We start from the raw sequence: 27,885 nt of genomic DNA on the forward strand, positions 1-27,885 counted from the left end.
GTTTAATATAGATAATCCTCCATTACTTTGGGGTAATGTAATTATTTCCCTACCACTACACTACTGATCAACCATACATAGTAAATCAACACTTTGTGGAACTAAGTGTCGCCTATGGAATAAGCGCAACTGTTTATTTGTTTTTATCATTGAAGTGAGGAGGGGTATTAAAATAATGATATATAGTTCGATATTTATTAAATTAGAGGTATCTTGACATATAAATATAATATAAGAGTCTTTTTATTTATAGTTAATTGGTTTTAAATTAGATATTCGTTTAAAATTCAATATGATATTATCGTAAACACTGCTCTCATTCATTTATTTTTTTCTTTGAACATCTATGATCCTTATATTAATAGTTTCAGTCTGTTAAATTATGAATTTATTAATCAATTAATTTTAAGTTGAATGTCATAATTCTGTAATGTCCTTTTAATCTTTTTAAAAAATAGAAAGTAGCTTTTGTTAAAGCAATGTCTGTCGAGGAATAGTCGGCCATTGTTCTCCATTTAAGGAGGGCTGGTTCCGAGGACGAGAACCCATCTCTCTCCCCCTCTTCTTCTTATTAATTACTCTCTCATTGTTTAAATCACCAAACAATGAGCTTGCTTTTGCATGTAAAGAACACCATAATTATGTCGTTTGTTTTAGTTCCCCTACTGCTGATTCTGAACGTGCATTATATGTTGCCAGCTCTTGCAGATTCCAACAGTAATGTTAGTAAATCCCAGCGCCCCTGGCATGACAAATTGACAAATACCATCTCTGTCATCCCTTTCCTTGTTTCTTTCTGTCTTTGTTTTTTTCGTTTTTCATTTCTCTATATGCTTATCCAAGAAAGTAAAATTTAGATAAAACTGGACAGGTTTACATCGTTTACATGGGGAAAAGGCAGCGTCCTGATGTAGAGCGTCTTACAAGAACCCATCACGAAATGCTTTCAACAGTTCTTGGGAGGTGCGTGCGCCGACATGAGAAAAAAAAAATAACATATCAACTTTTTGTGTTTCTCTAAACGTTTCTCTTTTTGAATATACAATCAAAGATTTTCTCATTATTGCAGCGAAGAAACATCCAAAGAGTCCATGGTATATAGTTACAAACATGGCTTCTCTGGCTTTGCGGCCAAGATGACAGAGGCTCAAGCACAAAAGCTCTCAAGTATGTCTACTGCAACTTTTATTTTTTTTTCTACATGTATATGTATATCAAAAGAAGCTCTATGTATCTGAGATGCCATCCTATTATTTATCTGATAGACTGTTTCATTATTTATAAATGTCATATATATTTATTACTGTGTTTGGTAAAAAATGTCCTATGCCTATGAGATTGTTCAAACATGAATTATTCTGAAAGCTTGCAATAGAGGCGGTGCATGCATGCAACATCCTAACTATTTGGCGTGGGTTTTTGTATTTGCCTATTTGGGCCTCTGCATAATTTTTATCCTAATTTCGACTTCAACGGATTAACTTGGTCCAAACATACCTATGTCACTTTGTGAACAAAAAGATTTTCACGAAGAACATCTTTTCTACTTTTACATGGACTTCTGATTTCACTATGCAAGACAGTGGATTTGTAGAGAAGACTTGAAAGGCAGATCACATCAACAAAATTCCCGTATATATGAATTAGAAAGCTTATGTTCCTAGATCTGTCTTTTGGCTGTAGAACTACCTGGCGTGGTTCATGTCACACGCAATGGATTTTATAAGCTGCAAACAACCAGAAGCTGGGATTACCTTGGACTCTCTACGAATTCTCCATCAAACCTTCTGAATAAAAGCAAAATGGGGAATGGTGTTATAATCGGTCTCCTTGATACAGGTCTGGTTCTTATCTCTACCAATCTGTGTTTGCGTCTGACAGTGTTACTAATTAACCTCCATGTAAGTAATGAGCAGGGATATGGCCAGAATCAGAAGTTTTCAGTGATGAAGGTCTGGGGCCAATCCCCTCTCGCTGGAAGGGAGTTTGTGAATCAGGAGAGCTCTTCGATGGTGCAAAAGCCTGCAACAGAAAATTGATAGGGGCTCGTTATTTCATCCGTGGACTCCAAGCCGAATATGGACAGCCATACAACACTAGTGCAAACAACGATTACCTGTCCCCAAGAGATCCAAGCGGACATGGAACACACACATCTTCAATTGCAGGTGGCTCCTTTGTGGCCAATGTTAGCTATTATGGGCTAGGTTTTGGGACAGTTAGAGGTGGTGCACCGGGGGCTCGTCTAGCTATGTACAAAGTGTGTTGGCAATTGTATGGAGGAGTATGTTCCGACGCGGATGTTCTGAAAGGCTTTGATGAAGCAATACATGATGGTGTGGATGTGCTATCAGTGTCTCTTGTCGCTGACATTCCCTTGTATTCTGATGTCGACCAGCGTGGCTCGATTCCAATTGGTTCATTTCACGCTGTGGCCAAAGGGATTACTGTTGTTTGTGCAGCAGGGAATGCAGGCCCAAGAGCGGAAACCGTACAGAACACAGCGCCCTGGATTTTGACAGTTGCAGCAAGCACTGTAGACCGGTCCTTCCCCACACCGATTATGCTTGGGAACAACCAAACCATAATGGTAATTTTATTCCAAAGTTGGTCATAAGCAATAAAACAGATGAGGAAAATAGGACACAGGGTGTGAGCGCATCACTAATTGATTGGATTTCAACTGACAGCTACGTATTGATTGCAGGGTCAAGCCATGTTCACAGGAGAGGATACAGTGTTTGCTACACTGGTGTACCCAGAAGTCTCAGATCTTATGGTTCCTCGGTAAATATAATCTACAAATTACAATAATCACAGTTTTTCCATTTAAACTCTTGTAATCCTTGGATTAGACTGTGTCATAGAGTCATCCTTTCAACAAAACCTTCGTGAAGTACTGAGCAAAAGAAAACACTTTGTGCAGCAGCTTCTTCTTCTCAGATAACTTTATTTTCTGTTACCTAAAGCAAAACTGATTGTTTACACAGTAATTGTGAATCTCTCTCCTCAAATGATGATTGGATGGCCGGAAAAGTGGTGCTTTGCTTTGTTTCAGAATACAATATGAGTTTGTTAGACGACGGTATATGGTCTGTCAAAGAGGCTGGTGGTTTGGGAGTGATTGTAGCTAGGACTCCAAGTGACTACCTTTATTCATATGCTACTCGCTTCCCATGTGTTCAAGTAACCTACGAAACTGGAACGCAGATACTCTATTACATCCGATCCACGAGGTACAATCGTCATCCTTGCCATTACTAGTAAAAATTTTTCATTTTATTCATCATCATCTTTGCTATCATGAACTATTAAGATGATTGCCGTCAACCTTGCAGCAACCCCCAAGTAAGGCTGAGCCCGTCAAGAACTCATGTTGGCAAGCCCTTGTCAACCAGTGTGGCATACTTCTCATCTCGAGGGCCCAGTTCCAATGCACCTGCGATACTTAAGGTTTGTCGCCCTTCTATCCGATGATTCTCTCTGATATTTATCTGCTAAAAACTCAACAGAGCTTGCTATGATCCCTGTGTGGCACAGCCAGATATAGCGGCCCCAGGCGTTAAAATATTAGCAGCAAGTCCTCCTGATCGACCAACAAATGGAGCATTCGCTTTTCGCTCAGGAACTTCCATGGCAACTCCCCATGTGTCAGGAATTGTTGCACTGCTGAAATCATTATACCCGGATTGGTCCCCTGCAGCTATTAAATCGGCAATTGTCACCACTGGTACATCCGTTAAGTTACCTTCCAAATTCCATTATGTGCTGACACCTTCCACATTTTTACCTTCTTGAACTGTTTTGGTCTTTCAACCGCAGCACTGAGTGCCGATCAATCTGGAGGACCAATATTTGCTGAGGGAGAACCATCGAAGCTTGCAGATCCATTTGATTTTGGAGGTGGAATTGTGAACCCAAGTGGCGCAGCAGATCCTGGCCTTGTTTATGACATGAATACAGAGGATTATGGTCAATATCTTTGCGCCATGGGCTACAATGACTCTGCCATCTTCCAGCTCACACAACATCCAATAGTTTGCCCCTCCAAACAGCCCTCTGTTCTGGACGTAAACCTCCCTTCCATAACTATCCCAAGCCTCAGAAAGCCAACAATTCTTACCAGAACAGTCACGAATGTTGGACCTGTCAACTCCAAATACAAGGCCAATGTTGAGTTCGCATCTGGCATAAATATAGCAGTAAGACCCGAAATATTGATCTTTAGCTCTAAGACGAAGACCATCACCTTCACCGTGATGATTTCATCTGCCCACAACGTGAATGCAGGTTACTACTTCGGAAGCCTGACTTGGACAGATGGGGGGCATGTAGTAAGAAGTCCAATATCTGTGAGAACCGAGGTTGGAGAAAGTTTTTTCTGATGAAAACAAGTTAGCCCTCTGCGCAAGGAAAGCTTATCCAGTGGCTTACAGCAAATTACCAAAATGAACATAAATAAAAGAAATAGTAGGTGGTATTTCCTAGAATCTAAATCAAGGAACAAAAACAGATGTGAAGCAAATCCCTGTAATCAACCAGAAGCTTGAAATAAAAAAAAGAAGCATAAGCTTGAAATTGCAAACTAGTTTACTTTATGCTTCATCAGTTCATAGCCTACTTGCAAAGGTTAGAAATAACAAAACCAAAAGCACCTTGACAACCTGCAAAAGTCAAATAAAGCATCATCCTTAAGCATAATAAAGTGACCTGTATATAAAGAATGACATTCTACTGGCCTTGCCAAAGAAGCAAAAGTGCAGGCGGCAAAAGTATGTTAAAATCCACTTTAGCAAAGGGAGAAAGAAAATTGAGCAAAATAAACATGTATATAGATTGCATGGTGATTATACATGTCTTTTCTCATCCCTGTACATCAGGCACCAAAAGGTGTCCTAATCTTTCAAAATGTAATCACCCACATGATAATCTTCATATACCCTAAAAGATCATCTTCACTTAATCTCAGCCCCGGTAGTGTGTCTTGACATGCCTTGACCTTCATCTATAGTGTTGCCATGAAAAATCTACAGACGAACTGAAAAGCTTGCCATATTTCTGTCTTACAAAATGACCTTCCTTTCTTTAGACCAACCTATTCTACAAAGGAGTGTTGTTTGGCAGAATCTACCACCACTGGCTCTAATTTCTCAGCTTTACCATTTCCTTTTGGTATAATGAGTCCATACCCTCCAGCTTTCCTTTTGTATAAAATATTAATCTCACCTGTGCCAAGCACAGAACATATTATTATTATTAGCACATAAAAATAACGCTGAGGAAATGAATAAGGGCGCTCAAAAATTCATACCAGTTTCCTCATTACGGAAACCGTAGAAATCATGATCAACATTTTCCAGCTGCTCAATTGCTTCAGAGACAGTCAGAGGTGGCATATCAAAATATTTTGTACGAACAATCTGAAACATTCATGATGCAGTTGCGTCAGTAGGGAAAAGAGGGAAAAAAAAAAAAAGAAAGAAAGCAAGTTCCAACATCACTTGAGAAAGCACTGTTGAGAACAGGATCTATGTGATTGATCATCTTTCTAGATGCAAATAAAAGCAGGAAAACACAAACAAAAATCCTTCACAATTTCTAATAACAAGATCATCCTATTATGTTACTAAAACACATTTTAGAAACGTGCTACCTAAGAGATCAAAATAGGCAATAATGCTGCATACTCATTGCCATTATTTTCTCTTTCCTCTGTCCAAGATGGCAATTGAGATTGAATGTCCACTCAGGAAACAAAATCCATCAATCACAGTTTCCATGAACTAGAAAGACGAATAATTTAAAAAGCCCTTCAATATGATGTCATGCAGCCCAGCATGTTAGTGAAAACATGAAATATATCTGCAACAAAACTAATTCCAGTAACAATTTAATAGATTAAAAGTTGAATAAACCTCATCTATCAAGCCATCATCCTCCTGCTCAGGAACTGCCTCTACATCATCCTCCTGCTCAGGAACTGCCTCTACCTCATCCTCCACTAATACTGCCACTGGCTCTCTAACTTTCAATCTATTGAAGCCCTTCATGTGTCGGCCATGGTCTGATTCTTTCTCCTTAATCTTCCTTAACTTTCTTTGTAGAATGGAGGACACCAAATCTATACTCCCATATACTGTCTCAGCATCTTCCTCTGCACGAACCACTCCATGCTTCTTTGTAAACAAAGTAACCTTCAAACAAAAACCCATCAGACAAATGTCTAATCGCAAACTTGCTTTCAAGCACTAAATATCTTCAATTTAGTTAGCACCTCACATCGTCGAATCCTTGGGCCTTTCCCAAATTCTCCACCTCGAACAGACAACCTGACATCAACTTCCCTCACAAGATGACTATGCTTCTGAACTGCCTTACCAACCTTCTCCTCAACATGCTGCTTAACCGTATCTGTTAACTATATCCCATAAAAAAGAGTTTATACGCAAACAAGAAAAAGAATGGATGTAATGCAAAGAATGGTTCAGTTCACTTTAATCGTTGTCAGAGTATAAAGAATACTAGAGAGTAAAAGGTAGATCAGAATACGTTTTTTTGCAGTTTGAAATCCAACACAACAAAAAATCATCTCTAACCTTTCCCCTCTATTTGCTCAAATATTACTGGACAACTTTGGTGTGGCCATTATAAAAATCATTTATGTCAATAGCAGATGGTATAATAAGCAAAAGAAAATATTGGCCAAACTGAGTGCCCCATCATGATGTAGTTTTTTTCTTTTTTTTGGTTAAAACATTCTGATGTAGTTGGTTTCTACAATTTACATGCTTAAAGTAAAAAGTCATTGGCTTCCAGTAGGAAACGATGCATCACCCATTAAATAACAAAGGGTCACAACTTGATATAGTAAAAGAAATCCCACTATTTGAGTTAGAAAGCATCAATCTTGATAACTTTTTTAAATAGAGTAAGTGACATGATAAGATGAGAAAAAGAATTACCTCAAGATTTTTGCCTTGGATGATTAATTTGACAGAGGACAGAGGACCATCCCATGACATCCGAACCGTTAATGAACAGACCCTGCTTTTTCTTGGTTCTGTCTCAATGTCCTTGAAACTGTTACCGATTGGGTTTAGGAAGCTGGATTTGTAAGAAGGTAATAAAGGGATTCGAGGCTTTGTGGGAGTGAACAGAGAGACTGATGAAGCTGAAGAAGAATGACATGAAGATGACGAGACAGAGACTGATATTGGGTGGTGGAAACTTGTTTGCGATGAAGCTAACAGAGCAGTAGCCATTTGTTTAAAGGAGAACAGTGACCGGATGGATGGAAAATGGAAGAAAATACAGGAAGAGTTTCAGTTCAGGCAGGGGAGAAAATTTTTTTTAAAAAAAAAATTGTGGATAAGGACACGTGAAATGGCAGAGGTGGACGGATGTGGTTGGTTCCCCACAGGGCGATGAATCTTTTTGCCTATAGGCATAAAATCAAGATATACGTGGCATAAATAATGTAATTGGGACCCATTTTATTTAATAAGACGTGGCATTTTGTCTCATGGTCCCTCCCTCAGGCCTTGCCTTGGTAGGAGAATGGATTGGAGGGTCATCTCTTTTCCTTTTGTTTGGCAACTCCGATCTAGTATACAGGACTATGATTTCTTCCTTCCTTTGAAGGATTAAGTGTCTATTCGATTCAGATTTTTTTTGCAATTTATTTATCTCTGAAAATTAAAAATCAAATCAAACATAATTTTGAACAATTTTTAAAAAAAGATAAACTTTTTTGAAAAACCAAATTTTAAAAAAAAACTTCAAAAAAAGTTTTTTCTCTTATATTTTTTAAAAACACATCAATTTTTTCAGAAAATTTTTTTTTAAATGTCTTCATCTATTAAAAATAATCTCAACATTACTCCCACTCAACAAATATCCTCATTTATAAACTTTATGTTATATAAAAATACTTTTTATATTTCCAACAATTTATTTTAAAAAAATAAAAAATAAAATTAACTTTTATCCATTATAAATAAAAGAATTAGTAAGTAATAAAAAGTTATTTATTAAAATGATTTTTATAATAATTTTAATTAAAATTAAAGTTTATATAAATTGTATTATTAAACAGTTTATTTATAAAAAAAACTTATAAAAGTAAATTTATCAAATAATTTTAATATAATTTTAAAAATTATTATTTTTTATAAAAAATTTTAAGTTAAAAAAGCCAATGGTATAATTTCCTATAGAATTCTTACATTTCCTTGTAACTGTTTTCTATAATATAGTAATAACTGTTCTGCTCGTGACATATAAATGTGAAGATATTATTTTAGATATGATTCCCACCAAAGTTGTGTTATGTAAAATGTTTTGATGCAAGTGAATCGTTTAGTACTGTTAAATAAAATCAAAACTACTTGTTTGCTTGCTTCTAGAGGATGCATACGTTAAAAACCTAGAAAAAAAATCAAATGAATATGGGGGTTTAATTAATGGAGGTGGGTGGAGTTGAAAGTGAAGTTCTTCTCCCTTGGAAGTGAGTTCGAACAGGCCACTCCACTGCCACAAATTATAAATTAAAAAAAAAAGAAAACAGGTGATAAATTCCTCATCGATCATCAGCAACCATCCTTTGTCATGGTTCACCAATTGCTAATCGATACCAATCACTTTTATACTGTTCATCGCTGTTTCTTAAACAAACAATCAATCATGTTTTTTATTTGTCAACCATCGTTTGTGGACAACCTTAAATCACCCATTGATTGAGGATTTCCATGAAGCACTAATCGTAACCCATTCGTCAACCATCATCTTCATTGTTGGCGGGGACCACCCAATGGAATTTGATCATTGCTTATTGCATCACCACAAATATCAATTTACTCTAACTTTACTGCTATTAAATATTTAATGAAGGCTTGATAGAAAAAAGCCATTTGCGTAACAAAGGTTGATTGGATCAGTAGATTGCTCAGATTAATACGCAAAGTGATTATAAGCATCGCCACGTTCGCTCGCTGCCCCATCAGCTCCGGTTGGTGAAATGAAGAAGATTGTTAGTGGAAAAGATAATATTTCATCTAAAATTATTGAATTAACAGCCAATAATTGTAAAAAAAAAAAAAATTATATCAAACCCCACGTATAATAGAAGTTGAACCCAAGACTCAAAAATTTTAGCAACTTTTCCTTACCCAATTTTTATTCACTTCCAATTGCAGAATGTGCATAGATTTATATGTTTACAATTTAATGCCTCTCGCATAAAAAATGAAAACAAAAATAAAATTGTGTTGAGAAGTCTGTTATGCGATCAATATAATTAAGTAATTATAAATAATATTAAAATATTAAATAAATCTCTGAATTAACTCAAAATATTTTAAAAAGCTCATTTTTTTATTGTATGTAAATAACCATTTATTTTATAATTTATCTCATGACATACATTTGATGCAACTAATTTCATTATGTAAGTAAAATTTCATCAACATCTCATCCACGAGCGGAGTGCAGAGTGTGGAGATGTCAGTTGATCATGATGTAATGATCAAAATCATGAGCTAAAATGATATATTTTTAATCATAAAAAAGTTTATTAAAAGCAAATTATAAGATAAAAATTTCTTTAGATATATTAAAAAATTTTAAAAATTAATTTATATTTTTAGAAATTAAAAAAAGGGATTTGAATCTTATTTTTTAAGCAAAAATATAATAAATCAATTAATAAATCAAATACTTAAATATAAATTTATTTATATTTATAATCAAAAAAATTTTAAACCAAGGACTAATAATCTTATCATAAAAACTCACATATATATATATATATATAGGCGCCAATGGAATTGGAATGGAATGGAATATGCATCACATTCAACGGCGAAGTCTTCACTTTCTTTCCCGAAATTACTCCACCCTCTAGAATATTAACAAGAAAATATCTTCGAAAATATTTGACATCAAGGAAGAAGAGGGAATGTGAATATATGTGATTTTTATTCCTTGAAAATATCGTCGTCCAAGTATCACATGATGCTTATCACACGCGCAGCTGTAGCATTTGATTCCCAAAGCATTCTAAAACGGCCACGTAGCCAGTCCAGTAGGGCCTCCCCGTAATTTCAAAACTGACCTATAGAGACGGCACGAACAATCAAGCGAATCGGCCGGGAGGTAGAGTTTGGAAAAAGGCAAGCCACTTGCCACTCTCGGCACACTCCCGTTCAATAGGAAAGCGAGTAGTGTCCACCTTGCCACAACTCGGAGCGTAGAGAGAAAATGAAGAGAGAGAGGAAAAGGATAGCGTTCTTGACAACTTCAAAACCACAAAACGAAGCGTTCCCTTGGAATGCCCCCACGTGTCGGGTTCCTGTCCAGGAAATCCACTGTCTCCTCAAAGCACTCACGAAAATATCTGTCAAGTGCAGCTAATAGATTTTTAGCTACTGGGCCCACACAAAAATATCCCCATCTAAAGAAGGCCGAAGGCCATGTTTGACCCTTAAATTTTTTATTTTTTTGTTTCGGGAAACATTAAAGGACAGCCCCAAAATCCAATGACTCTGAGCTTTTAGATCCCTCAGGCCCTTCCTTCAGATAGCTGACGTGGCTTCCGTAGGCCATACAAAACAGGATCGTAGATATTTTTCCTTGGCCGTAGGTTGAGTATTCGTCACCGTTAGATGAGAGTCGATTGGCAACTCAATTTGTTTTTTTGCCGTCCGATGAAGGCCAGATTTGCTTAAGATATTTTTTTATAGGTAGATAAATGTAGTGAGATAGATGTTCGACTTACTTCTTCTATTTTCCTTTGCTTTCATTTCTAAGTTCATAGTTCAAAAAAAGTAATATTCGGGTGGTACTGGATTTTAGTGGTAAAGAAAAAAAAAATATGGGTGAGGTTGTGGTGAGTAGCGAGGAAGTGGAGAAGGTGAAATCTGACAGTGAAACTGAGAAGGAAAATGGAGAGTTCCAAGGGAATAAGAGGAAGAAGAAGAAGCCAGGGAGTTCTGCCTCCGGGGAGGTGGTGAAATGGGAAAGGTTTTTGCCCAGGATGGCCTTGAGGGTTTTGTTGGTTGAAGCTGATGATTCTACCAGGCAGATTATAGCTGCACTTCTCAGGAAATGCAGTTATAGAGGTTTGTATACTTTCTTCCTTTTCTTTTTCGTCTCTGTCTCCCTGACTGGTGGTCGTAATGCTTTTATCATTTTATTCCTGAAAAACTACTGGTTTCTCTTTTCAAAGTAAGGACAGGGTTTTATTTGAATTATAATCAGGGGGAAAAAATGCATTTTTATGTTTTCAATTACTTCAGCTCTGATGGGTACTTCTTTGCTCCCTTTTGGAAATCATCTCTGTTTTATGGCCTTCTTGCTCAAGTTTTTAGTATGAACAACAGGCCTATCCTTCAGCAGTAATCTGAATTTGATCCGTTAGTACTGCTGGTTTTCAATTTCCATGACCAAAAAAGCTTGTTTTTGCTCGCAGAGAAGAATTCTTTTATTTTTTATTTTTTATGTTTTCAGTTGCTCGAGCTTGCTTTAAGCTTTATCGCGTAGTTCAACTTACCTTCTCTCCTCTTCATTGAAAGTTTTCTCAGCACTGGGACTTCCTGGCTCAAATAGCTTAAATGAATTAACATGCCTTTTTCGGTCAATGAAAAAAAATCTTATAGCTTTGGTTAATTTTTAGTAAAATTTCCTTTGGAGTAGGATCCACCTGCTTAAATCTGTTTCATGTTTTTTCAAATTGAGTAAATATAATTAAAAAAATAAGGAAAAAGGGAACAACACAATAATTTATAGGTGAAGGCCAAAGGATAAAAGGATGCAAAAACAGAAAATTACTCTAGGGTGCTTACTTTATCTACTCAGCAAGTGTCATTAGAGCATTATGGCAACCTAAAGCATGTTTACTTTAGCTAGTAAATCCATTTCTGCAAAAAATGGAATTGAGTTGAGTTCAGTTGAGGATACCTACTTCAGTATGCAAGATGCTCTTCTTTTTAACATTTTGGCAATATTACATGGTTTCTGGTTAGAGATGGTAGTTCAAGCTGTTTCTTTTACTTTTCCCAGGCCTGAAAAATTGCATGTTGATCCTTGCTTCAAGTAAGAAGCTGTTTATAATTATAATATTTTACATTTGGAATTGAAAAATGGTATTGTCCTTTTTCCTTTTTGAGCAGTTGCTGCTGTTCCTGATGGCTTGAAGGCATGGGAGATGCTGAAAGGAAAACCCCATAATATAGATCTCATATTGACAGAAGTGGATTTGCCATCTATATCAGGATTTGCTCTTCTTACACTAATCATGGAGCATGAGATTTGCAAAAGCATCCCTGTTATAAGTATGATACGGAAGATACTAATTTTGAACATTCGCAAAGTTTCTAAGGTTTTCTACTATGGGTCTATGACAAAGCAATTTAAATGAGTTTTCTTTTGCTTTGGGTGTTATTATGCAGTGATGTCCTCACAAGATTCAATTAGCACCGTATATAAATGCATGTTGAGAGGTGCTGCTGACTACCTTGTTAAACCGATACGGAGAAATGAGCTGAGAAATTTATGGCAGCATGTATGGAGAAGACAATCAGTATGCTTACTTCTTACACGGAATTTCCCTCTATTACTTACAGTTTCTTTGAAGTTGTAATTTGCATCTTTTCTGATTCTGATTTATATCTGTTGGTCAAATCAGTTGATAGTTGGTGGAAACTCCCCCCAGGATGAGAGCGTTGGACAGAAAAAGGTTGAAGCTACCTCTGAAAATAATGCTGCAAGTAATCATTCGAGTGGTTGCTTGGCTAATTTCCAAAGAACTAAGGAACAAACTGAGAAAGGGAGTGATGCTCAGGTCAGTGCTCTTCATCCTTCATATGAGCTTCGTTGTGATTGATCAGTGCATTTCGTATATAGATGATTTGCCTTGCTCTTTACTGTGCTTTTTAAAGACAATCTACTGTTTCCAGAGTGGTGACTTTTTTGTATGTGGCCTGATTAAGCTTATCTGAAATTACAAATTTTATGTGAAAATTGAAAACCCTTTTGTCATCTTCATATTCACAATTAACCATAGGAGCAAAGAGTAGCATAGAAACCCTGGAGCATATAAAACTTTGAATTGTTTTAAACCTAAATCTGCTACAGACATACTAACAAATAACACTGATCATGAAAGATGCTTTGCAGATGCTCTACAATGGAATGCCTTACTCAACTTATCCAAAAAAGAAAAAAGAAAAACCCTTGCTCTATTCCACTAATTAAGTTAGATGTTTAATTTTTACATCTCAGAATATTAATAAGCTTGTTTTGGATGTTGCGTAAAGTTGTCATAAATTGGTTTCATTGTCATTTAGTTTGCTGACAACCCTATAGCTAGTTTAGATTTCTCATGGAGTAGTCAAAAATGGTTCTGGGAACGCTTATTGAAGCCTCATAAAGGTCATGTACGTATTGATGAGGTCACTCATGGTCAAAAGGAATTTTCTTTCAGTTTAAGTTGGCTTCATGAAGTTTCATATAGAGACTGCATGTTTGCTGTTTTTTGCAGAGCTCTTGTACAAAGCCAGACATGGAAGCTGAGAGTGCCCACATGGATAATATGCAGGAATTTTCACGGATGATACAGGGAAAATCTCTACCAAGTGAATCACAGAAGCATGAAGCTCATGCCAATTTCAATCAGAAACCGTTAGTGCATGAGATGAAAACTGGGGGTAAGACACTAAATTTTGAATTTGGCATTGTGTTTTCTGTCTGGTAGGAGAGCATCTAACCTTTTCTCAATGTCTCAATCAAATTTGTGAGCAGTTGATGATGCCTGCCAGGATGCTTATATAACAACCATGTACAAGGGTGTTGAACTGGAAAGTCAAAGAAGGGATGCTAATATCTCCGTCGAGGCTGGTGATGCTTTCATCGATTCACCAAGAGAAGCTATTGACTTCATGGGAACATTTAATAGAAATTGCAATTCTTCTTCAATCAGTAGCACCGGCAAGTTTGATTCTTCTCCACACTTGGATCTTTCCTTGAGAAGATGTAATCTTAATGTTTTTGAGAATCATGCTACTCAAGAAAGGCCTACGCTCTGGCATCCTAATTCATCAGCCTTTACGAGGTTGGTTTTCATGGCAGTTGTCATTATCATCTTGGGATTCAGCACAGTAACTTAAAATTTTTTTGAAGCATTGAATCTGATTTAGCTTTTGCATGTGTTGCTTTTTATAATTGCATTTTTAGTTGTTAATCATACCAATGATTCTTAATGCAGGTACACTAGCAGAGTATCACAGCCCCTGCATTCAACATTGACAAGTGTCAGAGATCAAAAGAAAGAATCTGGGACTAATTCTGAGAAGATGTTGTCCAATGTTATTTCTGAATATAACTCAGATACTCCTAGTCCCACACTAACTTCTCAAAGAAGCATGATCCCTTTGACTACTGGAGCTACTGGTAAATGGAAGCAAACTGAAGTACCAGCGTCATGCACGCCACGGAGAGTATTTCCTGTCCAAGTACCAGTGAAGGGTATAAGATTGAATAACCTATGCAATGGCCATAATTCTGTAATTTCTCCAATCTTTTGTCCCCAGTCAAGTTCATCTCCAGTGCCAAGTCCAAGCTCAGCCAACCAACAAGAACCTGCCTTTCGTGTGAATCTATTTCGTCATTCCAGTTTTGAAACTAACAACTCTGGACAGTTGTATGACCAACTTGGCTCCAATACAAATAAGTCAACCAACCAACCTTTGCACAAGCTGGATCAAAAATTGGATTCAATTGAGGATAGAGGACATATTTCTCCCACCACTGATCAGAGTGCAAATAGCAGTTTCTGTAATGGCTCCTTAAGTCAACTTAATAGTATTGCATATGGTAGCACTGGTGCAAGTAATGGCAATGTTGATCAGGTTGCTGTCATCCGAGCTCCCCCAGAGAGCAAGAATGATGATAGTTTTCTCAGTCCTGGTGGAAATTCACACCGATTTATCCAAAGAGAAGCAGCTCTAACCAAGTTTCGCTTGAAGCGGAAGGATAGATGCTATGAGAAAAAGGTATGGAATTATAATCCGTTGCTATCATTTTGTGCTTATGTGTTTACTGTTACACTACTGTGCATACAGAAATAATATTTCTAAGATCCATTTGCATGAGTAATTGCCTGGTGCTACCAAATTGCAAAGTAAAATGTAGAATCATGTACAGATCAAATTCACATAGATTCAGCAACTGGGAAGCGGCTAACATTTTACATTTGAATACTTTACAGGTCCGATATGAGAGCAGGAAGAAACTGGCAGAGCAGCGCCCAAGAGTAAAAGGTCAATTTGTCCGTCAAGTGCAGGCTGATCCTATGCATACCGAAGCTGAGCGTCATTATGGCAATTCATCTGATGGCTAGTTACAACATTCTAAACTAAGGAGAGCATGGTAGCAAATTTGCTTGGATCTTTAGAAACGGTGGCACCGGCTATTTCAGCCTTTTGTTTTGTGAAAGCTGAAGAAACAAAGAGGAGGCGGAATTCCGAGGACGCTTTTACACATATCCATACACATTATATTAGTGGTTATCAACACAGGTTTCTATGTACTTATTGTAAAATATAATATTTTGATCTTTTAGTTCAGAGTTTTTTTTTTCGCTGTTCTTCAATGGGGTTGCCTGAGTCATTCTTTATTTGTTACCTTGAAGAATCGTTTATTCAACCGTCGTACATGCCAGTTGCAATTACCATACAAACGTAGTGTAAAATATAAATAAAGTGTAATCTTAATTTTCTTCTGACGCTGGAGAACAGTAGACAAGGTTATCTCAATCTTGATTTTCCAAAATATAAATATATCTTTTTTTTTATTTTTCCTAAATTCTGTCTTGGGAGGAATGGAAAGCATGAATATTCAATTGAAAATGCCGAGTTTCAGAGCAATTCTGTCTTGTGACTCAGACATCACCACCGATAAATTTTAGAAATAGGCCAACTCTGTGCTTGAAGTGTTTGAACCGTAAGAATATTAAAATTGTTGATGGGGTTCTTAGTGAAAATAGGTTATATATTTGTTTAAAACTAAACTTTGGCAACGGACTTCATCCACGTTTGATTAAAATTGTTGATTTAGCAAATACATCTCCCAAGCACCCTTGTTTCCTGGCGCTGCCAGAAGGGCTAATAGCTTGTAATAACATTTTCCAATCTAATGTCTTCTGCTAAGACATGATATACATGTGAACGGACAGCCAATTCACATCACAACACAAACACATGAGTTTCAAACTATCGAAAAAAACATTGTGCTTTCTTCCTTTCTGGTATAGGATGGATTTTCCATCATAACAAAAATCTATTGCTAGAAATATTTTCAACTTGGTGTAAAGCCTCGTTCCCAAGTTGTAATGGATGCTTATGGACCTGGAAAGATCCGGGATGTATTCCCAATTTCCGATTAACCCATGTTGTCATGGATGCGGAAAAATGCAGGATGCTTGAAAACAATTGAATTCACAGGGTGCTGCCATGGTTTTTGGTTGCAGTGAAGCAGAGTTTGATTCACCTGGTTCTCGGGTGGAAACGCTATGGTGGCCCACCAATAATAGAATCTGAATGCTTGCTTGCTCTTGATCACCGCTGATTAAGCTGATTCATGATGCCGATTTAAAGGAAACCCCAGTTTGATTAGTAATACAAACTATGATGTAGGAGTGAACATATGGTCATCAAAATATATAAATTTGATACCGATATGACCAGCCCTTCAGTCCAAAACAGACAGACAGGCTCTCTCCACAAGGAGATCAAATGTCAGTGATCCAGGTAGCCACTTTCCTGCGCTTTCCCCTGTTTTGGCTCTTGCTCTTGTCTGAGTTCGGTTGTTTAAAGGGTTACAACTCTAAATTGATCAAGCAATGAAAAGAACAGGACAATCGAATTACATTGGCTTTTTAATGAAGTTACATTCACTTTATGAAATCGTGCCGCCACCACTCTCCCACGACACCCCACCAAAACCAAAAATCAGTTTAGCCCGCCCACTATCATCGATCATCAACACATTTTTATCTCCATAGAAATCAAAGAAATAAAAAAAGTTTAAGATCTTTTTTTGCCTGTTATAATGAGAGACATGATCGGGCCAAATTTTGGCTCCAGAGCCAAGAAAAATTAGCAAATTTAGGAAAAGATGAGAACATAATGAAAATCATGAGACTCAAGAGTCAATAGTGATGGGGTCACCCAGCTTTCTCTTGATTGAAGGGCTCAAAACCTGAATTAGTTATTTTAAAGTGAACCAACTCTTTTGTATAATTTCAAACGTCTCAGCAATCCCAGACTGTAATATTCCTCTTAAAGATCCTGATTAGGAGTAGGAGGGTCCCTTGGCTTATATATCTAACAAACTTGACTGACTAATGAGGCTGACCTACCAAAAATCCACAGCTGAGATACAGAAGGGTCAAATTTTTATGAATTTGTTTTCTTAGCGGCTACATAAAGACACCCAAAAATCATTAGGATCATTTCCGGTTGTTTCCAAAAAGTCAGATTCTTCATGTCTCTCCTCTTTTAAACCGCTTTGTGCACAGTTCAATAATATAAGAAACTTTTAAAGTACAACTTCAAAGCGACATCCTTATTTACTACTAATGTTTTTTTTATCTTATTTCAAAAACTCATTGTTGGAAGCAAAATCATTTTGCTTTCACCAAGCAAGGTGGCTAATGAAGAGAGAAAGGGAAGAGGAAATGAAGATGGCATGCCACTAGACCACTACGCTGCGTTTCACCTACATCCAATCAACCAGAAAGGCTATGGCTACTCTCTCTTTAAAGCTCCTTTTGACAGCCCTACTTTCCTTTCAATTATTCTAAAAGCCAGATTCTGGTTAAGAAAGCTAAAAAAAGATATCCCCGTATCCTCCCCCTCTCAGTCATCATGTTTGCATATACTAAAACATATCTTCTTGTAAAGTATCAGCGTATAAAACTTGTGATTCAAGCCTGTTGCATGGGTTCTCTGTGATAACACAATGCATGCGTATTCACGATTTGAGAGAAGGGGTCCTAAATCCTAATGGGGGATCTTGGGACCCATGATATATTGAGCACCCATCAATGAGTGCAATTTGTACCGTGTTTGTGGTTACAGCTGGTAATCAGTAATCACCAAGCAGAAGTCTTTTGGCTCTGCAAAGTACTGAAAAAGTAGGGCAATGCAGAAAAATTACCAGATAGGTGAGTTTAGTTGCTGTAGGATTCCTCGTTCCAGTTATTAATGATCTAATGAAATGCTAAGTTGTTCAAGATCATCCATCAAATTAATAGACGCCTTGATTTTGTGCTTCATCATTTACAGCGAAACAAATTTATGTTGAGCATTGCAAACATGCTTTCTATAAATGAAATACTAACAATTATAGATGCTTGTTTTCCAGATTCTACTGTGGAAGCAATCATCTATCAATGAGGAATTATGGAATGAATATAATTATATTTGCAAGTAAATAAAGTACCAAATGTAGCTACCTCATTTGCTTTTGGGAAAAGGTTAAGCACTTAAGCTCCACCACAGTTGGTAATTGTGTGTGACCATCCCATCAGATTTAGATGTGCTACATCCACAAGAGACCAAAGCAAGGACTAAGGAGCATGGTCTACCGATCCAATGGTTGTAGATATATCATTGACAATTTAATTCAACTTACAAACATAGATTTTAAAGGTGCATTCGAGAAGTTAGCAACTCATGAATATCTATTGGCCACTTCCCACCACCAGGAGAGCAGCTGCCAGTCAAAAGTATGAGAGCCAAATAATTGCTGCTTTCCGTTTCCAATTTCTCCCTTTATTAAACCCATCGCCTCCGTTTCCTAGCCTCGTAAACCTTCTCCCTCTTCCTCTTTCTCTCTCTCTCTCTTTCTCTCTCTCTTCTCAGTTCTTCCTCTTGCAAATGTCTCAAGTCCTCTCAAAATCTCCCAAACACTGTGCCAAGCAAGGACTGAGCATTGACAAGTCCTACAAGAAAATATTTTTTGCCTTCTCTTCATTTTTCAGCACAGTTTTAGCCTTCATATTCCTCATCTGGCTAATCCTTCACCCTGCAAAACCTCAGTTCTCCCTCAGAGAAGCAGATATCTACCAACTCAATCTTTCAGGCCCTCACCTTCTCAACTCTTCCATACAACTCACCCTGCTCTCCAAAAATCCAAATAAAAAGGTTGGCATTTACTACGACAAGTTGCAAGCTTATGCTGCATATAAAGGGCAACAGATTACTGTTGATACCTCTCTTCCTCCTTTCTACCAAGGACATGAAGAAAGCAACCTGTTAACAGCATCTTTAGAGGGAAAAGGGCTGCCTGTGGCTCCGTCCTTTGGTTACGAAGTTGGACGTGATCAGACTGCTGGAAGAATAGTCCTGAACCTGAAGGTAAACGGGAAGCTTAGGTGGAAGGTTGGGACTTGGGTTTCTGGCCGATATCAGTTCAACGTGAACTGTGTTTCTGTTATGGCTTTTGGACCTACTGTCCCAACAGGTCCACTGAGTTCAAATCAAGGGACTCAGTGTTCCACTGCTTTGTGATATGATGTTAACTAACATGCTTTTAGCAGTTATCTTAGGTCTATCTTTGAAATAGCAGCTTGTTATCAGCTTGATGGTCTATACTTTTCACTGTTTTATGTGTTGTATTCTGAAAACTAAAATTAAGAGATTGTAATATGGTAAGTGATAATGAAAAGCTTATTCAGAATGTGCATCTTTCTCTTATCTTCTACTTATTATCACTCTGGCCTGATTTTGCTTTGCACGTGCTTGGTGGAGAATGAAAAAGAAGATGCATAGCTTCTTTTTATAGTGGAAAGATGAGGGGGGATCGCTTCACCTTTGCTCCTCTGAGCAGGTAGAAAGAGAAGTAGAATAGAGGTGATCGTGGATGAGATTCTAATCGGAAAGAAAAAGGGCTGCGAAAGGCCGGAAATAGGTTGCTTTGTTGGTCACGTAAATCCTTCACCTTTAATAATTATAGACGATTCATAGTGGCTATCTTAGACCACTCACATAGCCGCTAGCCCACAACTGCTGGGTCCCTTTTGCCTATAGAATCTTTTCTTTCTATTCTTTGCCTATTCCAGATATATGAATAGTTGAATATACTGAAAGAACATGTAAAATCCAGAAGCAAGTTCATTATTCCTTCCATTCCTGCTCAGTAACAAAGTTATGATATCTTCTTTTTTTTCTAATTGCAGACAAACCGTCAAAAGGCATCCTTAATGAACAATTACAATGCAGTAAAGCTTTTAAATCCAGAACAAATACGGGTATATTCTGCGAGCATATTATCCTTCTTTCGCTATATTTTTCTTCCAAAATTCCCGAACTCATTTACCGGCTCTTTTCTATACAGGCAAAACATCCTACTCTAGATAGGAGAAGGAAGGGAGGATGCCTCACGCCATTTGTGGCATACAATAAATAAAGAGATAAACGAGGTAGAAGGAGAAAGAAAGTGCCAGCCCTTTATATGTAAAATGCTTCTTTTATAAAGGGAAAAGATGGAACGTTATTGGCATGTGACCTAGATACACTCGTTGTTAGATTGCACCTATTTTGCTGCTACTAATTGATTTCTACAGTAAAAATGTATAATACAGACAAGACCCATTCACTATCAGTGCTCTCAGGAAAAGCAGAAAGTGACCAAACTTTTTAAGGATATCAAAGCCTAGTGATTTCTCACCTGATCACTCGTAACAATCTGAACCACGAAATTGCTCCGAAACTTCACAAACCTTATGCATTTTAGTTTTGATCTCCCTACAGTATTGTATATGTTAAGTTCAACCATATTATACTTTCCACCTCGAAGTTGACCTATTTCTCTTTGCAATAAGGTTTCTTATTGGCATCTGGTGGATCTAATCAATGTATGCTGCTGACAACTGGTTAAAGAGGGGTAAGAGGGCATCCCAACAAAACCATAAGACCATGTTGCATTCAGATCCTTTTCTCACATCAGAGGCAAAACTAATCAGAAACCAGAATGAAAAGTTTGTCAAAGATGTAATATAAACAATCCTCAGTAGAACTCCAGCATCAGTTCACATTTTTAGAACAAACTCTTGAGGCTGAATTTGGCAAACTTCCCCAGGCAAAAACCCCCAAACGCCACTCTATAAGTTCCTAAATACTACTCCCTAAGAACAATACCAAACTCTTCAATCAAAATTATGCCCCATAAGAGTGAGAGATGCTCAGTCTGAATGTTTAAATAAAAGAAACAGTTTACCAAGTTCACTCTCTTCTCGTCATTTACAAAATCAATTCCTAATTAAAGAGGAAAACACTCCAAATTTTCATAAGACGCCTCAAAAGAACCTATTCCCAAAACTCTTTAAACATAAGGATACCTTGTAGCAGAGCTCCTCTGAAATCCTTGTGGGAAGAGAGAATTCACTGTGTTTTGCAACATCAGCTTGTCTATCACTCAGTATTTGACTATTGACAGTAATAGGAGCCCCAAATTGCAGTAACTAGAGTATTATAAAGTGCTGAATTGTCAATATTTTAGTATTCCTATTAATAACTATTTTAACTGGAGGTTTTGCAGTTAGGTTCTAGTTATCCACGGTGCAATGGTGGACAAGCCAGTAGTTACTGGCCAATAGCACACTTGTGACTGCCATTCATCTCCATCATCCATTATTAAGTTAATACTTTCACATTTATCAAGACTCAAGAGCCCCCAAGCTCAGGAACCAAGAACAAAGATGAAGCTGCTTACTCAAACTTGTGTGGAAAGAGCAAAAGGTGTAAAACTTAACCTGCTCATTAAGAAATTAATTCTTTTTGCGCAATTAAATATTTTAGATTACAATCCTGGATTCGATGCTTCACATCCACATGAAAGGGCCTATCGCAGCTCTCTCATATTATTTCTTTGCTAATACTACACTAGTATTTGGCTGATATGCTTGCTGTATTGAATGGTCACATCTGCTGACCACTTCAACAATCTTAGCTTCAATGGCAATTGGAAACTTAAAGCTAAAAATCTTTTCCACAAGCAGTTGGAAGAAGAAAAAAACTCCATTATATTGTTCAAAGGCAACTAAAACTCTAAAAGAAACCTCCCTCAGTCCACTATCTGGAACTCAGAAGATCTTCAAAGAAAAAACAAGCATGTGTGTGAGATCAGAACAGAAGGAATAAAACAATTTGGCTCTACAATCGCAACTGTAACTTATTGTATGCAATCAAAACTGATATGACCTCATAAATTTAATTGGCACAACCGCAATGGTCTATACACAGAACATAGAAACAACACATGAAGCTCTGTATTTGAAAATTAACTCAAAAATGAAGTATAATTCTGTCGTTTTCATGTACATTGTTATATATAGAAGTTCAAATATTCTTTATTACTACAAAAAAAATAGGTACTTTAAATCCGTAGCATCTAAAAAAGCTTCAAACCACAACAATTAAAAAAGAAGAAGAAAACTATAAACCCTTTAAACTTCCAAATAATTCAACAAAAATTCCGCATCTATTTGTGGAAATTCAAGAATGAATCGAATCAGAACTAACCCATTTCCAGTAATGCTTCCTTACAGACACCGCTTTCTCCAAACTCCTAGTCCCATCGGTATCCTCGTACTCTTCCTTTTCTTCAGTACAAAAATCTTCCTCAGGCAAACCTTCCACCCACGCGTCCACCGAATGCAAAATATAACGCGCCGGTAAACCCGGATATGACACCGAATTTCGCTCCTCCAGTTTCTTTTGATAAGACCCTGGCACAATCCTCACGACCCCGGAATCAACTACCGAACCTAGCTCTTCTCTTACAGCACGAGTCACGGCCTCTTCCGGGGTTTCATGGGGCTTCATTTTCTCGGACAATGGTCTAAACCGATCCCTGACACTACCATCCGACAATTCTTGTCGAGATTCGATGAGGATAAGGTTGTCTTTGCCGATTATACGAACCGTAACGACATTAACTGTACGGAGTGGAGGGAAGGAGTCGACGAGAGATGTCTCGCCTTCGGAGAGTTCCAGCCAGAGGTTGTGGACGTTTTTGGTTCCCGGTTTTACCCCCCAGGTGGCTAACGAGTCGGAAGGCAACCGGGGTTTGAGCCAATCAGAGAGAGCTTGTGGGGATGCAAAGGGGACCCTTGAGTGGAACATGGTGGGAATTTTGAGAAAGCGGCGTGGGTTTGAAGGGAAAGGCAGGAATTTTGGAAGAAAGGTATGGTTGGCTTTAGGTGAAGAGAAGAGGAAAAGGAGAGAAATTGCAGTCAGGAATATGTCAGGGAGAGTAGCAGTAGGCTTGTTTAGGTAAAAGTTGGATTTGGTGTTGTTCTGGGCATTGTTTGTTGATTGAGGCGGTTTTGACATGTTACTGAGAATGATGCCTTGTTGTGGAAGGGGTGCTATGTTTATGCACAAGCAGGAGGAAGAGGAGCTGCAATGGTTCGATTGGGGTAGTCAGGTCCATTACAAGGAACAAAACTGGTGCAAGCAAAGAGGTCTGGTTTCGTTGGTTAAGGTTTTGGGAAATAAGCGGTGGGAAATCCTGGGGAATTTGAGATCAGATATTCTGTTTCATGTGAAGCCTCATGGTTAAATTGACCTACCGATTTTTCAGTCTTTGATGAGTCTTACTTATACATAGTAACTTTTGGACATTTTAGGCCCAAAGCCATACATTGGGCTTCGAGTTTGGTTGTTTCATGCAGCTCAAGCCTTGTTCGACTCTTTGATATTTCCAGCAAGAGAAAACCAACCCATGCAAAAAGTTCGAAATAATTTCCCATATACTAATGTCTTTTAAATAGTTATTCATATGATACATTAAATGAAATTAATAGTTAAATTCTACTTTTTGTATAAAAAGAAAACTAAAATCAAATTACATTCATATGAATCAATAAACATTTAAAATATCAACAAATAAATAAGTTAAGATCCCATCTAATGAATGTTCAAAGATATTATCACAAGATATATTTGATAATATGCAACTCCCTTGCTTTGATGAATTAATGAAAATGCACCAATTATGTTAATTCTTACTGAGTTGTGATCAGAGTGCTTTGATACGTACACTATAGGAACTCATATAATTAGAATCATGCGAACCACGAACACAAAAAATAAAACTAAAGCAGAAGAAAATCTTTCAGAACATTACAAGAAATTATTGTTAGGAATGATGAGATAAAGTAGGTTTTTATTTTTCAATGGCACTCACCGCCCATAAGACTTGAGAGACATTGCCCCTTTGAAAAGAAAAGGCAAACGTTTCAAAGGAAATTTCTGGCAACCGCCGGCCGGCAGGTACGTAGCAAAACCAACCACTGCGCATAAAATCATCCATATTTAAACCTTGGACCCGTCCATCTGTTCTGTAGGTAATAAAGAATGGCAAGTACGCCCTAAACTCCTGTCATGCGCCATTCCAAGCATGACAATATTTCCCAATTTCTGTGTTGTTCATTGAGGTAATCTTTTGAGGAGCAAGATAGTGCATGACTATGAGTTAGTCTCATCCTCAGATGATGTTGATTATCAATGAATTATTCGAATATCCTCCCAGTAGATTAGAAATAAAGCAGTATCAACATGTACCCATCATTTCATCGTCGCCGAACAGGTAAATCATCCTTTCCTTTCTCCATGGATCGCTTCCGAATCTTGAACTGTTTCCCTGAGCAGGTAACAGCTTGGATTTGCAAAGGGGGCATGTAATGTTGCCATGATCGATCCAAGCATCTAGGCAATCTCTGTGAAACACGTGATAACAACTGCCAAGCTCTCTGACCTCGTGGCTTCTGTCAACGAAATTCATGCAAACAATGCAGCAGGTAGGGTCGTCGACAACACAAGCTCCTGATCTTCTCTTGACAAAGCAACTATATTGCATGACGGGAAGCTGGTTTTTCAGAGACTGGACCATTGAAAAGACAGGGACCGGAACTAGAGAAGGGGATGGCCTACTCTCAACTTGGTAATCACGGTGTCTACACCCAAATGAAAAAAAGGCTCCCCCAAGCAGAAGAAATTGAGACAGAACCGCCATGAAAATGGCTTTTATGTGGGCTAATAGATTGTTTTGAGAGGTAAGTGACAATACAAGATCTGGGAATTTGATTTTAACACATGAGAAACCCATGACTCAATAAATGTAATGTAACAGAGTTGAAAAGAAATCGACTCAAAGCTCAGATGCAAAAAATCACTGGATGCCCTGACCCCGATGTACATAAAACAGATTTTCTTCCAATGGATGCGTCAAGAAAGGACACACGGCCAGATTTGACGGAGAACAAGGAAACATCTTAAAAAAGAAAAATGAACCCGAGGCTGCTGCTTGGACAGACTCAATAGGTCCGTACTCAGCCGTAAGGATTTAGTCCAACCCTCAAAAGCAACCGCTCCGCTTAGGGTGAGAGCAGACGGTGATGGATATCTTATCTACCGTGAGATTGAAATACCTAATCAACTAAGATTAAAGTATTTTTTATTTTGAAAAACTAAGATTAAAGTATTTTAAGATGAGCATCCGAGCATTTGATTCAAGAATAATTTATTTGATTATTTCAGTTAATTTTTTTATTTAAAATTTATAATTGAATTGATAAAAAATATCATTAATAATATATTTTTAAAATATACAATATTTATAAAAAATTATTAATATTTTTAAAGTATACTTAAAAATATCCATTGAAATTGAAATAATCAATCAAGAGATTATAAGTCAAATTTCATTATTTTTTATTTTTATAATAATTTGGTCAATTTTCATTATTTTTATAAAAAAATTAATAAATTTGACTTTTGAAATTTGAAAATGGAACACCCAATCCTCACTTTTATTTACATGGAATCAAATCAAATTTATATGAACTTTGCTGACACGGCATTAATCAAAAAATAAATTTTTAAACTTATTTCCTATTCACCCCGAATCCTTCCCTGATCCCACTTTATTCTTCCTCTCTTATGATCAAGCTAGAATGTAAAATCATCTGCAACAAACTAGAAGTCACATGGTATCAGATATTGAAGTTGATATTTAAACTCAAAATAGAGTTCCTGAGTATTGAAAGTTAGCTAAACCAAAGGATGGAACTCTTGTATTTAGAAGATTGAAAGAATAAGTGTACATGTGTATTATTTATAATGGTTAATGTAGTTTTAGGAGTTACAGTTTTACTATGTTGTAATGGTAAGTCTTCAAGTTAAATGTTAGTTACTCAGTTAGTTGAAAACTATATTTTTATTGGTTGAGAAATTCTGTATGTAAACCCTTACAATGACTGATTTCATTAATACAAGAATTCAGTGTACATTTCACTAACTTGCTTCACTATCTCTTCAAACTCTCTTTCTCTAGTTTTATCATGGTATCAGAGCCAATCAAGTTAGGGATTCTGAATTTTTTCATCACATATTTCTGATCAGTAATTGATTAGATTTTAATATTTGTGGAATATCTATTAGATTTTCTGTTTTGAGCTTGAGATTTTAGTTTCGATGGAGGAAACCATAGTTTTTAAGAATACAATTTCACCAAACTTAGATCCACAATCACCTTATTTTTTGCACCATTCGAATCACCTTAAGTTCAATTGTTATAACTCCTAAGCTTAGTATGAACAACTATGTTCCATGGAGCAAATCTTTTATCTTGGCTATCTCGATTAGAAATAAGCTAGGTTTTTTCAATGGAAATATTAGCAAACCCTCTGTGACAAATCCATTATTTGATTCGTGGACTAGATGCAACAATTTAATTATAGCTTGGATCTTAGAATCAATCACTTCACCAATAACTTCAACCATATTTTATATGAATTCTATAGTTAAAATTTGAAGTACTTTTAAACTAAATTTCTCATAACTTAATGACACTAGGGTTTGCAATTTATAATTTACTATAAGAAATGTCACTCAATGAACAAAATCTGTAGATACTTATTTTATAGAATTGAAAGGTATTTGGGAAAAAATGATGAACAATAGGCCACTACCACAATGTGAATGTGGTAAGTGTAATCCTAATTGCTTCAAAAAATACTCAGACCAATATTAGAAAGATATGGTTTTCAGGTTCTTAAATGGACTTAATGACTCCTATTCTGCTATAAGGTCACAGATCATAATATTGGATCCTATACCTAATTTGGACAAGGTTTGTAGATTGGTTCTGAGGGAAGAAACACAGAGAAATTTTTTGATACAAGTTCAACTAGTTTTGGAATCTATTGCTATGGTAGTGATATTTGATGTAAAGAAAAAATACAAAAAGGATGTGATTTGTTCACATTGTAATAAAGAGCATCATTCAAAGGAGAAATGTTATAGATTGATAAGATTTCTAGAGCACTTCAAGTTCAATAAAGGTAAAAATGCCTATAATAAAGGCAAGTCAATGAATCGTGTTACAACAGTAGAAGAAAATCAATTTGCACAAGAAGATAAGGCTATTGGAAATAACATCATGTTTCAGATGTTTCTCATTAAGTAACAAGTAAGCAAGCTGATGAATCTTTTAAATGAGAGTGGTATTAGCATTGATGAAGGTAAAGATGGCTCTGCCTCTATTTCCACCTCTGTTCCTACATCAAATCAGCAAAACAAACATTCTCTAGTTAATTTTGCTTTTTAAGGTATCATTTTTAGTCATGTTTGTTTTAATACTAAAAATAATCTTCCATCCAAGTATCAAAATGTGACAAGTCTCATGGTTAAACACAATTCTTGGATTATAGACACAGGAGCAATAGATCATATTCTTATACTTTGGATAATTTTGTTTCTGCAAAACCAATATTCAATTGTTTTGTTGTACATCCAAACAAAGATAAGGCCTTAGTTTCTC

The 27,885-nt window shown here is 36.8% G+C and overlaps 5 protein-coding genes across 6 annotated transcripts; 3 read left to right on the plus strand and 2 right to left on the minus strand.

Moving 5' to 3' along the window:
- LOC18605860 (subtilisin-like protease SBT3.5) lies at nucleotides 565-5,019 on the plus strand. Its single transcript, XM_007039141.2, has 10 exons — nucleotides 565-722; nucleotides 872-963; nucleotides 1,070-1,167; nucleotides 1,684-1,839; nucleotides 1,917-2,590; nucleotides 2,708-2,787; nucleotides 2,991-3,236; nucleotides 3,339-3,453; nucleotides 3,541-3,730; nucleotides 3,823-5,019. Exons 1-10 carry the CDS (start codon nucleotides 606-608, stop codon nucleotides 4,383-4,385), a joined length of 2,331 nt encoding a protein of 776 aa, XP_007039203.2. The 5' UTR covers nucleotides 565-605; the 3' UTR covers nucleotides 4,386-5,019.
- On the minus strand, nucleotides 4,811-7,422 carry LOC18605861 (ribosome-binding factor PSRP1, chloroplastic). The gene is made up of 5 exons (XM_007039142.2): nucleotides 6,963-7,422; nucleotides 6,275-6,418; nucleotides 5,916-6,194; nucleotides 5,312-5,420; nucleotides 4,811-5,226 (listed from the first exon to the last, which is right to left on the minus strand). Exons 1-5 carry the CDS (start codon nucleotides 7,260-7,262, stop codon nucleotides 5,096-5,098), a joined length of 963 nt encoding a protein of 320 aa, XP_007039204.2. The 5' UTR covers nucleotides 7,263-7,422; the 3' UTR covers nucleotides 4,811-5,095.
- LOC18605862 (two-component response regulator-like APRR5) lies at nucleotides 10,756-15,776 on the plus strand. Of its 2 annotated transcripts, none has more exons than XM_007039144.2 (8): nucleotides 10,756-11,117; nucleotides 12,168-12,329; nucleotides 12,447-12,577; nucleotides 12,683-12,838; nucleotides 13,538-13,703; nucleotides 13,798-14,107; nucleotides 14,261-15,047; nucleotides 15,263-15,776. In XM_007039144.2, the coding sequence occupies exons 1-8, from the start codon at nucleotides 10,871-10,873 to the stop codon at nucleotides 15,392-15,394; spliced, it is 2,091 nt and encodes a 696-aa protein (XP_007039206.2). In that variant the 5' UTR covers nucleotides 10,756-10,870; the 3' UTR covers nucleotides 15,395-15,776. The 2 variants fall into 2 exon arrangements, with proteins under 2 accessions (XP_007039206.2, XP_007039205.2); XM_007039143.2 differs by having other exon boundaries at nucleotides 12,447-12,559.
- LOC18605863 (NDR1/HIN1-like protein 12) lies at nucleotides 18,758-19,754 on the plus strand. The gene has a single exon (XM_018116861.1). The coding sequence runs from the start codon at nucleotides 18,936-18,938 to the stop codon at nucleotides 19,566-19,568; it is 633 nt and encodes a 210-aa protein (XP_017972350.1). The 5' UTR covers nucleotides 18,758-18,935; the 3' UTR covers nucleotides 19,569-19,754.
- LOC18605864 lies at nucleotides 22,351-23,636 on the minus strand. The gene has a single exon (XM_018116745.1). The coding sequence runs from the start codon at nucleotides 23,391-23,393 to the stop codon at nucleotides 22,554-22,556; it is 840 nt and encodes a 279-aa protein (XP_017972234.1). The 5' UTR covers nucleotides 23,394-23,636; the 3' UTR covers nucleotides 22,351-22,553.

The sequence above is a fragment of the Theobroma cacao genome, chromosome 3 (assembly GCF_000208745.1).
Source record: "Theobroma cacao cultivar B97-61/B2 chromosome 3, Criollo_cocoa_genome_V2, whole genome shotgun sequence".
NCBI classification, from domain to species: Eukaryota; Viridiplantae; Streptophyta; class Magnoliopsida; order Malvales; family Malvaceae; genus Theobroma; species Theobroma cacao.